Source organism: Eutrema salsugineum, unplaced genomic scaffold, assembly GCF_000478725.1.
Source record: "Eutrema salsugineum unplaced genomic scaffold, Eutsalg1_0 scaffold_12, whole genome shotgun sequence".
Lineage (NCBI taxonomy): Eukaryota > Viridiplantae > Streptophyta > Magnoliopsida > Brassicales > Brassicaceae > Eutrema > Eutrema salsugineum.
Window position 1 is genome coordinate 8,649,908 of NW_006256895.1, and position 14,445 is coordinate 8,664,352.

General features: G+C 38.5%; 1 protein-coding gene across 1 annotated transcript; it reads left to right on the forward strand.

The window, feature by feature from the left end:
* Positions 1-7,021: 7,021 nt before the first annotated feature.
* Positions 7,022-9,360, forward strand: LOC18025719 (PITH domain-containing protein 1). The gene is made up of 9 exons (XM_006408773.2): positions 7,022-7,213; positions 7,674-7,754; positions 8,018-8,067; positions 8,288-8,365; positions 8,478-8,535; positions 8,609-8,658; positions 8,830-8,938; positions 9,027-9,088; positions 9,175-9,360. The coding sequence occupies exons 1-9, from the start codon at positions 7,130-7,132 to the stop codon at positions 9,215-9,217; spliced, it is 615 nt and encodes a 204-aa protein (XP_006408836.1). The 5' UTR covers positions 7,022-7,129; the 3' UTR covers positions 9,218-9,360.
* Positions 9,361-14,445: the final 5,085 nt, after the last annotated feature.

Below are 14,445 nucleotides of genomic sequence, written 5' to 3' on the forward strand. Positions count from 1 at the left end.
CAGATTTATGTGGATGACATAATTTTCGGAGGAACCTCTCAAGAGCTAGTTGATGCCTTTGTTGCAAGCATGACGAGTGAGTTTGAGATGAGTATGGTGGGAGAGCTCAAGTACTTTTTGGGACTTCAGATCACTCAATCTGAGGAAGGTGTTTTTATATCACAAAGCACCTATGCCAGAAATCTCTTGAAGAGGTTCAAGCTTGATTCAGCCAAAGAGGCAAAGACCCCAATGAGCACAACCACCAGTCTCACGTGAGATGATGAGGGAACAAGTGTTGATCCAACCTTGTATAGAGGAATGATTGGAAGTCTTCTCTATCTCACAGCTAGCAGACCGGATATGTGCCTAAGTGTTGGCATCTGTTCTAGGTACCAAGCTAAACCTAAACAATCGCATCTTGAGGCGGTAAAGAGGGTCATCAAGTACGTCAAGGGCACAGTTGAGTTAGGCATCTGGTACTCGAAAGGATCGAATCAGAACCTAGTGGGATACTGTGATGCAGATTGGGCAGGAAGTGCTGATGACAGGAAAAGCACCAGTGGTGGGTGTTTCTTTCTCGGAAACAACCTCATCTTGTGGCTCAGCAAAAAGCAAAACTCAGTGTCCCTCTCCACTGCTGAAGCAGAATACATTGCCATGGGGAGCTGTTGTAGCCAACTACTGTGGATGAAGCAGATGTCCGCTGACTATGGAATGGACTCAGGTCCACTTCTTGTGTACTGTGACAACAAGAGTGCTATAAGCATTTCCAAGAACCCAGTACAACATTCAAGGACCAAACACATCGACATAAGACACCACTTTATCCGTGAGTTAGTGGAAGGAAAACAGGTAGTGATCGAGCATGTTGTCACTGAATCTCAACTGGCTGATTTATTCACAAAACCACTGGACTTTAATCATTTTGTCACTTTAAGAAATGCAATTGGTGTTTGTGGAATTTAACAAGTGCTTTGAGATGTGCAGAACTGATACAGGTACAGGCTCAGGATGAACATAACGTTTCGATTCAGTCTTGAGGGTTAAAGGTCGGAGAAAAAGAGCTACCTATCTTGTCGTCATGTCTTGACATCAGTACAGGTTTCACAGAGAGAACCAAACAGTCTGAAGGCAATGTAAGTCGGTCTTTGAGAAATCGCAATGATAAGACTGAGCTACAGGGCAATCGGTACTTCAGAGACAGGTCCTACATCAAAAAGAAGACCTGTCCAAAGCTCAAAGAAAAACCCAAGGCAGAAAAAGAAAGGAAGCTGCCAAGTCACAGTGTATCAAATAAAAAAATGCACTGCGACAAGTACCTAAGGTTCTCTCTTGCTGAATAAAGGTTGAAAACTGGTGAAGAACGTGATAAAGACAAGATAGTGTGAAAGCTAGTCTCAGTATCAAACCTGGCAAGGCACAAAGAATCAAGAAGAAGCGGAGTGATCATTCGAGTCATGTGCTGAATCAGTCTATGTGTCATCTGTGAATCTGGGTAAATAAGCAAAAACTGTTTTCAAAAGCTAGTTGAGGTGTGATGAGGTGAACGGTTACTATTTATGTTAGCCATCACAAAATTCTTCGGTTTAAATGTGTCAATGACTGTCGTGTTCCTTGTGATGTACTAATGGATGTTCTTGTGCTAGAAAAAGACTTGTCATGGTTAAACAGGAAGTGGGCCTTGGACAAATGATGCTATTGCAGGAAGGCCCAACAGCAGCCCATGAGAAAAAAAATCAAATAAAGGAGAGGGAAATTGATGTGGCTATATTTGCGGAGGAGGAAGAGAAAGAGACGCTACATTGAATTGATCCAAAACCCTAGGTGTGAAGAACTTGTGTGACTCAATTCGAAGCATCTCAGCCTAGATCTGCAAATAAAATGGTGTCTGCAACACGAAGAGGGCTCATCGGAAAGAAACCAAAGTCAAAGATGGCACATGCAACAGGTGATGCTTCGTCTCCTCACCTAATCGATGGATCGAGTGGTGAAGAACAGAATCCGCCCGTGATTCAGAGCGAAGAGAAGTCTGGAACAGGAAAGGGGACTGGCAGCGAGAGCGAATCTTTCGCCACGGTAGACGAAGGCGGAGACTCATCAGCCAAGTCACCGGAGGATCTTGGAGAAGAGATTCCGCTTCCCGTCGAAGCTCAGGTTGAATCGGTGGCACAAGAAGAGGAACACGATGGTGTGAATGAGCCCGAGGCAGAAAACAAAGAAAGTCCTCGAGCCAAATCTGAAACGCAAGGTGCCGATCAAGTGAGGGAGGATAAAGAAGCCGCATCGGAGACCCGAATAGAGGCTGAGCCCGATGACAACGAAAAGGTGATGTCTGAGAATGAAGAAGGAAGAGGTCTGCCATCTGAGACAGGCGAGAGGCCAGAGGAGATGTCGGTTCAGGAGCAAATCGATGAGGTCAAAAAGAAGCGGAGTCTGGCGATGGTGACGGTCCCTGCTGCCAAGCGAGCTCGGAAAGAAAAGAAAAGAACCACATCCGCTGAAACCTCAGAACCAAGAGCTGAATCAACCCCAGCCGCTCCTTGCCCAGAACCTGAGTCGAGCCATGTCAAGCAGAAAAAGAAGAAGTCCAACCTCAGGAGCAAAAAGAGGGTGGTGTCTGATGAACGATTCCAGTTGTTCAAGGATCGTCACATCTGGAGCAAACGAGTTGTAGATGTGGACAAAGAGGATGAATGGAAGTACCTTGAGGTACTTCGTGAGAGCGGAATGCGGTGGACGGTGACAGAACTCGAGCCATACATGAGCAAGGTGGTGCGAGAGTTCTATGCAGGGCTACCTCCAGAGTCACCGAGTGATCCATCTCAGGTCTTTGTGGTGAGAATCAGAGGAGCCAAAGTCAGAATTTCTCCAGGGATCATCAATGAGACCTTATGCCGCGAGCCTCTGACTGAAGCAGAAAGAAAAGAGGAGGCTGAGGCAGATCTTGTGCCAATCTCTGAGGTATCAAGATACCTGTCACAAGGACATCAGTCTACATGGGCTGAGTTAACCTCGAGAGATTTTCCTCCACGGATAGCTGCACTGATGGTCATCGCATCCTACAATTGAGTCCCTTCGACGAATAAGCATCACATCTCTGAGGAACGGGCAAGGTTGGTATATAAGCTGGCGCACGGAATCAATGTTGACATTGGGCGGATGATTTTCCAGCAGATGCTTGATCTGAGCAAGGTCATCAAGGGGGATAGACGATGGCTAATGTTTCCCTGTCTCATCAGCAAGGTCATCAAGAGGCAGCTCATTCTGCAGCTCAAAGAAGGTGAAATGTGGATCTTCCCAACCAAATACAAGAAGGATCCACGAAGTGGGGAAACCTTTCTCAAAAAGGAAGCTGCTGCTGCAGTCACTGAGGAAAAGGCCAAGGAGAAACGAAAGAAAGAGGCAAGAAAGAGGACTGGAGTTGCATCGACATCGCGTCCCTCAACCTCGAATCCGTGTCCAACAACCGCTGCCCAGCCGAACACGCCAACTGGAGGAGTCAACAACGTGAGTCTGGGAGTGATTCGAGTGCCTGAGGCTCCAGCTGATGCAGAGGGAATCAGGACAGCTCTAGAAGATGTGGCATCAGTTCTTGAGCAACTCGGGGTAGTAACGGCCATGCTACGCACTGCAGTCACAGGTAAACCCACTTAGACCCTATTTGAACCTTCAAATTATGTTTGCTCATCGATTATTTTTAACATCTGTGCTCACAAGCAGGGGGAGAAGATTGAAATCGGTGGATGCATGAACTATGGGGGAGTTTTTGTTTGGGTTTATTTTGGGGGTTTTAGAATTCTGGGGGAGTAAGGAGAGTTTTGTTTAAGACATTGTGTTTTGTTCTATTTCTTATCTCCTTGAACTCGTTTATGTTAAGACTTGACACTCCATTGGTTTCTTGGAGTTTCTTTTGGTTAATCGGAATCTTTTGGAATCATTCCCCGAATTCTGTGTGGCTTGTAGTATGCTGGTTGTTGCTTGTTTGGTCTCGATTTCCTGAACAGGTACTTGTGGAGCACATATGCTAAAAAGGGGGAGATTGAAGATGCAAACAAGGCTGGAGCAGCACATGTAGCAGTCCAACTAGCTCTGGAACTGACACAGGAAGACTTGCAAAGCAATCTACACACATGGAGGTGAGCTGGAAGCTGAGCTGGAGCTGCAGGACGTGTTGGACACTTCAAGAGACGAGAAGCTGACGTGGATAGGAAGCTTGGAGTATCTTGGAGGATATTTGAAGAAAATATCAAGTTTCCTTTATCTTAGGAGAAGATAAGGAAGGTGAAGATTCTCATGAAGATTTGGAGAAATCACAAGGAGGATCTAGGCGAGGAGTAGCCGCAAGTCCTATTATGTATAAATAGGCGTGTGAAAAACCGTGTAGGGTTTTTAACACAACTGAGAGAATACTTAGCAAAGGGTGAGCGAAAATCTGTGAGAGTTTTTGTGAGCTAGTGTGCTAAGGGATTTGGGTGAGAGGTTCTTGAATCACGTATCAATTCAAGAACAAGTGAGACTAGTGTAGCAAATCAAGGTGTGTCTTGAGGTTGCTCTAAATCGGGTTCTGTATACTTGTAAGTTACAAACAGATTTACTAGTGAAATATCTTTGAAGAGAAAATCCATGTGTTGTGTTCTGTGTTAGTTCCCGTATTACTACTCTTACATTTTCATGTCTCCCTCCATGATGCCCCACATCTTCGATACCAATTTGGAGAAGGAATTAAGTCTAAAATCCAGCGTTGGTGTCTTGGACGGCGAATTTGGGATCCTGGAAAATCAATATCATTATGGAGGAGACAACAATGTGGAACGGCTGTATCCTCAATGTTGTATGGCGATATTCATACAATCTTCGAAACTTGACAATCCCAATATCTCAGTTTTTCGAAAGAATCAATACATTGGATTCTTAATCGAAAAACATCTCTAGATCTAAATTGGGAGTTGGTCAAGGTAATACAACATGAAGAAATGGTGTTTGAGCTCAGGGTACACTGAACACCACAAAAATCTCGATGAAACTCATTGGTTATATTAATAACCAAGGAGACAATTCGCAATACATCAAATGCAAATATAGAATCGAGTAAGACTTTTTTGGAAAAGCATCCATATATGTATTTCTTTTGTTTTATTATTTTTTACAAAGTTATATTTTATTATTTGTGTATTTTTTAGATTGTGTTACCATTAGGTGTACTTTTTGAAAGTATAATGTCCAAAACAGGTACTTTTAAGTTTTAGTTACCAAAAAGATATAATTTTCTTCTATTTGGCTATTTTGTTGAGACAAATAACTGTTTTATCTCTTTTGTCTCTTTTTCTCACACACCCCTTATAATTGTTTGTTGTTATTTATCTATTATTTTAAAAAATAATCGAATAATTATTTTGACACTATAAATTATATAATTTTTTTCTTAATATTTTGATACCCATTTTATATTAATTTAAATTATTTTGTCTTTTAGTGATAAACACATACGTATCCATATAGTAGCGTCCACGTGGACACAAATACTGTATATGGATATCTATAAAATTATATAGGTGTATATATATGTATACATATACGTATCTATATAGTATTGTACACATAAACACAAATATATGGATATTTATGCAATTATATAGATATATATATATATATATATATATATATGTATATCCATGTACATAGAGTATAGATGGATGTAACCATATAAATACACATGTATATTTATATATGTATCCATATAATTACATATATATAGACATAGAGTATAGATGGATGTAATCATATAAATACACATGTATATTTACATATGTATCCATATAATTACATATATATAGACATAATTATATAAATATATATGTATATCTATGTGTATATATTATAAATGGATGTAGCTATATAAATATAAAGTCAAAAAATAGAAAATGAGGAAAAAGAAAAAAAAGGGCAAAAAAGTCAAAAATGAGAGTAAAATAAGATAAGTCCACCATTTCTAGAAAGTGTTTTTTTTTGCAATTATACTTTTAAAAAATACACCTAATAGTAATATTCTCGTTTTTTTTTGTCGTCTTTGTTATTAATAGAAAAGCTAACGTACACAGTTCCAAGATATTACAAGATTTAAAACTTTAGTCTTAGCATCCTTAGCAAACATATCAACAGTGCATGGAATCTGAAGGAAACTTATGACACTCTTTTCGTTAGCAAGATTATTAAAATCTTGCAAATAAGTAGATAACAAGGAATGACTCCTTCTTTGTTGACCATCAGCTACTGAAGATGTTGCAATCGATTGGAACAGATTCGAGGCATCTCCACAAAACATGATGTTCTTGTATCCTAGCCTCAAAGTATGAATCATTGCCATCCTCAAAGCTTCAGCTTCTGTTTCCAATGGTGTAGGGGTAGGTATGATTGCTGCTTGTCCTCTAAGAACCATTTGGCCATTCTTCTTATATAAAACCCAGCCTACGCCGGCACACTGATTTGGAGAGACCTATGAACCATCTGTTAGACAACAATAATCAGTGGTCCTATTAAGCACGTCTTGAAATGTTTTCACTTGGTTCACAGTCCGTTCCAAAGCGTTACAATTAACATAAATCAACTGAGATTGAGACTGATTAAGCTGGGCAGCCTCTGATAGATTTTAGATCTAATCACTCAAGAAAGAATCACTTGTATTGAGTATGAAGAATTACACAATGTATCTGTAACTGTATTCTCTACACTCTCATAACGAATGTAACAGAATACTCAAGCTCATATCGCTTTACAACATACAAAGTGCATACGTTTCTCCTAACCGTAACTTCTATTTATACTTTCTCTTCTTCCACGTGCCTTCATTCGCCTTGTCCACGTGTATCCTCTGTTTCTTCAACGACTTCATTCTCTTGATCCTTCTTTACTCTTCTTCTATATACATTCACGGCTCTATCAATACCCCCCCCCTTTGAGAATGATCTTGCCCTCAAGATCAAAGTCAGGAAATTGATCCTTGATCTCTCGAGCTAGCATCAAATAGATGTTAAAAAAAAAATATATATATATTTTAGCCATCTCTCCCCGCACTTTCTCTCGTTTCTCGATTCGTCGCCACAATTCCTGATCAGTTTCGCCTAGGAAAAAAAAAATCCCGATTGGAAAAATGTCGTGTACGCATGATCACAACTGCGAGGATCATGAGTGTTCCTCCGATTGGTCACTCTACAAGCACATTGATCTCTCCAAGGTTTCACTCTCTCAATTTTCTTCCGCTACCTCTTTCGATTTTGGTCAAATATTGTTTGGATCTTCAATTATCGCGTTGGTCTCAGTTATCGATTAATGATTTCGAACAATTTAGATTCCAATTGATGCTGCGTAAATGTCAAAGATATTCTGAGTTTTCAACTCGCTGGACTTGTGTGAGGGATTTCGAAATCTATTTGGTATTGGGTTTATGAGAAACAGTTTTGCGAATATCGTTGATAGGCTTCCTCAGTAATAGGATGATCCAAACCTTTTATTTCCCAATTTAGGGTTTCGTATACAGAATTTGGGTTTTCTTTCACATACAAATTGCAAGAGTTTTGAGTAAAAGTCTTAAGTTTTTTATTCACTTTTTTCTCTGTTTTTGAAGTAGATTCTATGAGAAATGATGTATTTGTATGCTTAGCAAAGTCTTAAGTAGGTGTATAACTTGGTCTCAGGTTTCTGCTCTGAACGAGGCTGTTTCCGGAAGTGTAAAATCAGTCTTCAAAACGTGGGAACAGCGATTAGAATCTTCTGGGGTAAATTAAATTTTCACAATAACTTATGTTTTGGACTTATTGAAGTTGAACAATGACCTCTTGTTGGTTTGATGGAGAAAACATAGAGATAGCTTTAAAGATTGTGGTAAGGATCATGTAGGTAACCATGTGAGCATGACTCAACCAGTATCAGGCTTGCCTAATGAAGGATCCTTAATTACATGCACCCTTAATAAGTTTTTTATGCTAGCTTGTATCCATGATTTTTCTAAAAGGAAATGGTATTTTTTCTTTGCTTACAGGAGCATTTGGAGAGCAATGAGGGAGACCCTGAACTACTTGTCTTTGTACCGTATGTCATAGTTATTTATATGTTCCTCTTCAAACTGGCAATTTGTTTTTTTTAACATGACCTTCTATGTTCAATGACCGACCCGTGACTTCAAGTTTCTTCTATTATTATTGGTTTGCATTTAGAAGCTTGGGAGAAGTAGATACAGTCCTTTTTTTTGTTACTATGAAAATTATAAGTACTTTTAGATGCGCGGCTCATGTTGTCATGATTATCGTAGATTCACATCAGACGTCAAGATCAAGAGCATATCAATTGTTGGTGGCCCTGAGGGAACAAGTCCTTCTAAGTTGAGAGTGTATGTCTAAACCACTCTACCAATTTTTTTCATGTATGGATATGTTGAGTTCTGCATACTGTTCCTCCATTTGAGAAATTACAGAAAGCTAAATTGTTGATCTCAAAACCAGGTTCATCAATCGTGAAGGGATTGACTTCTCTGACGCTGAGAGCATGCAAGCCGTTCAGGTATTCCCTTGTGAGTACCAAAATGCCAAAAGATCATCGCACTAACGCAGAAACATTTGTATGTTCTTTTAAGGAATGGGAATTAGCTGAAAATTTGCAAGGAGTCTTAGAATACCAGACCAGGTACTGATAATAGGTTTTAATAGACTCTATGGATTTATGTAATGAATCTTAAGAACTAAATATCATTTGAGCACTTTTTGTTTTACTGTACTAAGTATGCCGCTTCAACTGATCAAAAGTGAAGATGCCTGATACAGTGAAACCGCGTAATGTGATTTGTGCTGTAACTAGGTATTCAAAATTCCAGAGCGTTGGGAACATAACATTGCATTTCCCTGAGAGCTTTGGAGGTGACACAACCCAAATACGTTATATCGGGTTCAAAGGTGAAGCAACACAGGTAAGTTTGCATATACAAATGTTGCTATGTTGCTACTAGTTACGATTATGGTGCCTGTTTAAGTTCTTTAACCCTTTGATCTTAACAGTTGAAAAGAGATGTTGTTGCGACTATCGTATATGAGATTAGACCAAATCCTTCTGATCACAAGTAAGCCTGATTTTTAACCAAATTACTCCTTTTTCCCCATGTGATATGAACATCCTTCAAATACAAACTCTGTTTCTTTTTGGTAGGACAAAGGCCGAGACTGGTGGAGGATTTTCACAAGTTGAGTGAAGAAATTATCTCCTCTCCAAACTTCATTCCTCCTTACCAAGCTTTGGCCTATATAAACAAACATATATGTATCGAATAAAATGTCCAGTGACTGTCCACTATGGAAACATTATGCTTAATCCAGATGAGATCTTTCAAAGCTTCTAACTTACATTTATATAACAAGATAGAGTTCTTGCAAAAATTTAAACGTGATTGATGAAAAAGATTAGGAAAATTCCATAATAATACAACTATATTTTGTATTAGTTAATGCACCAATATTTTTGTTATCCATGCTAATACACTATCTTTTGCACCAATATTTTTGTTATCCATGCTAATACACTATCTTTTTCCCAGCTAAGAGTTCTAGGGTGATTAATTATTTTATTTTTCTTAATCAAAAAGTCACTAATACTTTTTTAATCGGTCTAAATTAAATTTTTGGTCTAAATTAAATTTACAAAATAATAGCATACTACCGATTTATCTACCGATACGAGTTGCATTATACCAATTTGTTACACCTTATATGGGGCTAAAACCCGCCTTATATGAGTGCACTGAGCGCTTGGAATCATCCTATTTAGAGTATTGAGTTGGGAGATATTGCAGTCGGGAGAAAGACATGTCCCACAACAAGAAACCAAAACCTCCCAAGCCGATGCAAAGATCCGTTTACCGGAAAGACTTTCTCACCTCGGATGCACCCAAGTTCTTCACAAAAGTTGTAGGAAATTTATCTGCCTTCCCTTTGGAGTTTGTCCCGAGCATTTTGGACTCCTATCCCACAAATTATCCAAGCTCAAGTGCAAGTTGGTCCGAGAAATGAGAAATGCTGCGACATAGCTTTGCGACTTAGCTAACTCGCAGCAAGGAGTATTTAACTCTGGGAGCAAACTGCAACTTGAATGATGTGGGTGAGGTAACTCGGAGCAGGGTTAATATTTCCAAAGCTCAAAATATTCGAAGTCTAGAACATCCTGCGACATGGGAGTGCGAGTGAAGAAGGTGATGAACCATATCACACCCACACTCGCATGGGGCTGCGACATGGCAGTGCGAGATGGATGATGAGAAGTACCATGTCGCACTCATACTCTCTTGGGGCTGTGACCTTGGAGCTGCGAGTGGGAAAGGAAGGATCTATGCCGCAGGTGCATTTGCTTAAAGGATGCGACATGGGAGTGCAATTAAAGAAGCAAAGGAGCTGACCCGCAACAACAAGCGCTTAGGGCTGCGAGATGGCAGTGCCGGTGAGCTGAAGCCAGGACCATCTCGCACCATAGCCACACGACCCAACTGAACCGGGTCAGTACCCAGTTTTTCCTGGGCTGATCCGGTCCGAACCAAACCACTATAAATATATTTTAGGGTTTTTTCCCAAAGAACATCTCATTTTCCCTTAAGTTTTTAGCCACTTTTGTGTAAGAGACAAAAAAAAAGATATATCTCGTTTCTTTTCTTTGAATCAAAAGTGTTTGAGAGCTTAATCCATCCATCTTATCATCATAACTATTCATCCATCTTCTTTTCTTTATTAACTAATCATGCTTAACTACTCTTCTTGCAAATGAATCAGACAGTTAATCATTATTAGTGAGTAGTCACCTCATTAAGGTTCTAGATATGTAGGTTAGGATGCTTAAGGGTTTGATCAAGGTTGCTTAGGGCTAGATTTATGCGTTTCTGTCTTGCTTAGCTGATCTTAATGCTGGGTTTAGATGATCTCTCTAACCCAGATCTTTGGCATTTCATCCACCCAAAAAGTGTTTGATGAAATTCCTGAACCAGCTAAGTCAAGAGTATCTTGTTTAATTCACATGTGAATGTTGTTTTAAGCATAGATGGTATATTAGGATTTGTGTTTAATGCATTCCTTTCATTATGCCTCTAATGATGATTAGGTATGAGCAATATTTGGTTTAGAGTTTTGATGCTTGAGAAAGATTAAAACTTTAATTGAATCCTAAACTGCTGAGTGATGTGTCTGCTGCGTGAGGGTTGTCAAGTTTTATCCTAAATGAAACCAATAGCCGCAAGTGCACAACTGATAGATTGTAGGGATCAAATCCACAGGGAAAGAGGATCTTTCCTGCAAAAGCCTTCGAAAGAAATACAAAGTAAAGAAGTCTAGAACCAGACGATATTTGTAAAGGTTTTGGTGGTGTCTTTAAAACGTAAAAAGTAATCTTAACGGAAAATACGAGAATTAAAAGACCTAATAACTAAACTTAGAGAAATCGACTAAAAATGAGAAAACGGCTAGACCTTATTGCTTGTATGAAAATCAGCTGAAAGAGTAAAAATACTAGACTAAAACTTGAATGAAAATCGATGTAAATCTATAAAAAAGAGGCGCTGAGTTTTCAGGGAAATTCTCTCCGGGGAATGAATGATTCAAAACATTGCTAAAGAGTAAATTTAATAAGATCCTAGCTAAAACCTATAGAACTCGAATCCCAAACGTATGAATACGCCACTGTCGTGATCATAACCAACTATCTCTCTAAACCATGACCAGTAGGTTTCTACTCTGGCACTGGAAAAGAAAAGATGCAGTAAGCTTAAGACTCGTCAATATTCACAGCTCTCCCATAGGTAGATTTCCACTCCTATGGTCGATCTGATCTTCTCGAACTAGATCTGGCCTCGAATGAAAACTTTCGCAACATCCAAAACCGGGATCAGATTGTAGTTCATGACGCTACTCCCATGCATTATAAATAAGTTCTAGGATTCGGCTTCAATAGCTAATGAAATCATCATCGAACATATATAAACCCCATCGAAAAATCCCTTAAACCCAACAATAAAACTACTCAGACATGATTAAAGAAAGCAAAAACATTGTATTGAAAAGCTGAGCAATAATCAAAATTGAAGAAGAAACAAAAAGGGTTCAAGAGATAGATCTCGATCTACCTAAAAGCTAAAGTATTAAAAAAAACCTAAAAGGTATTCTAAAACAATAAGATCATAAGAGATGATACGAATTAGGGTTCCTAAAACATGTATTTATAGTGCTCAAGACATTTCTGGGCGTCACTTAGGGTTTCTCCAAATGAGGGAATCATTTTGGGCTTCAGAAATGGGCCTTCAAAATCGGAGATGGCTGGCCGCTGTCGGAAGGGACGTGGCCAGGTGAATGGATGCCTGGCCGCGGTCATGTAGCCTCTGACCATGGTGAAATGGCTGTTGGCCGCGGGTGGAAATGCTTGCCGGCTGGTTTACGGGACATCTTGCTTTTCGCATAACTTTTGATTGAACCGTTGGATTGCTAAGCTGTAAAGTATGCTGGAAAGCTGATAGTTCCATCTTTTAGGTCTCCAAATTTTAGCTGGATCAGACGGTGAGAAGGTCTTCATTTGATGGTGAACTTTTGACGATTTCACTCTGAGCTAAAATTCTGGTCTTCTATCCATTTTGTTAAGCTTTTCCCTAAGTTTTGTGAAAAGAGTTTTGGAACTACAAATACTAGAAAAACATAATAAAAATACTTGAAAGCAATAAAAAACATAGAAAAAGTATTTCAAAACGATCCATAAAAGTAGTCAAAATACGGTGTTATCACTGAGATCATTCATCATCATTGTCAATAGCTCCTTGATTAGACCCTGATGCACCCTAGCCAACTATCATGTCTAGAGATCTATGTTTCATCATATTCATATCATCTTAATCATTTGTTGTCTTTGTTGACTGCTTTGTTTAAGTCTTTAATCTTGTTTAATTGTAATTTTGTCACTTGTTTGAAATGAAACCATCTTGTTTTGCTTGGATTAAGAGCTGATCACATAGTTTAGTGTACTAAAATTCACACCTTGGATTGATATCCTTTGTGTTATAACAGACAAAGGGGATTGATAGCCAAAGAGCCTCAAAAACTCTTACTTATCAATTTCCCAATACATATATTTTTCCGAGTAAATGAATGGAATAAATTCTTTGAGATTTGAGAAGATTGAATGAATCAAACTGGTTGCTAAATTAGAAAGAATGTACATAGTTTTTTTTTTTTTATGTGGTGCAGGCAGCAGTTAAAATAGACAAAGTCAATGAAAATAACGGGTCCATTATCTTATGATGCAATGGCGTATAAGCAGCTTCAACATTGCTTAGAGCGTGTAACCTCAGTGGAATCACCAGAAAACTTTATCCAACCATTGCTTGGGACACATTCCATTTGAGACGAAAAGGTTAGCTGGTTTGAAACTTTGTCTTCTTTGTATTCTGAATAGATCAGGGATGCTTGTATGGGATTTTGAAGATTCTCCACTTTTTTCCTCATCTTTTGTCACTTTTTATTCATGGTTTAGGGGACATAAGCGTTATATATCAGAGAGGGCTATCTATACGGCCAGATGTAATAATACTATTTATATCTTATATGGTTATAGAGAAAGTCAAGTTAGATTGAGACTGATGATGAATTTTTTTTTTTTTTTTTTTGTGAGTTGTTTAGAATGGAGATATGTAATAATACTATTTATATCGTAATGGACCATTGCTGTTTAATAAGCCCCCTTCTCTCCACTCTTATTTTACATTTTAATTATTTGTAGATTTATAATTTTATTTACTTTGGGTTATTACATGTATAATTTTGTTGATCCTTCGTTCTGCAACTGTTTCGCCAGATTCTTGCAGCTATGAATACAGTATCCAGCCCAGCAACTGTGATGTTATAAGATTTTTTCTTCGATGTATCACCTATACATGTTTGACTGTCCATAGAGTTTATTATGATAGAAAACTTGTAATTAAGTTTATAACACTATTGAGTAGTTGACAAAAAAAGGCTCGTAACTGTAGGAATTGAGAAACAGCTTTGAGAGATTCCGTCCCCCCTTCTTGAGAAACTGCATATGTAGGGCTTTGTGCAATTTTTTAGCGTTTACAACTTCAAACAAATAAGTGTCTAATTACAATCAAAATACTGTGAAACCAGAAAACATATTACCTGGTCAGTCTGAAACAGCAAACAGAAGAAACTTACCTTATCGATCTTGGGTTGGGTGAACATCATCAACAAGTAGGACAATAGACAATGATAATATAAATACACAGAGACAAATGAACTCATCAATAAAACCCTAGAAAAAGAGTAGGAATATGTAGGACAATACAAAGACATAGAAGGAGAATAAGATGAAAAATTTGGGGAAGGAAAAGAAGAAAATAAAATAGAAAAAATGAAGAAGAAGACGAATAAAAATAAGAAAAAGAATAAGGAAAATACAAAC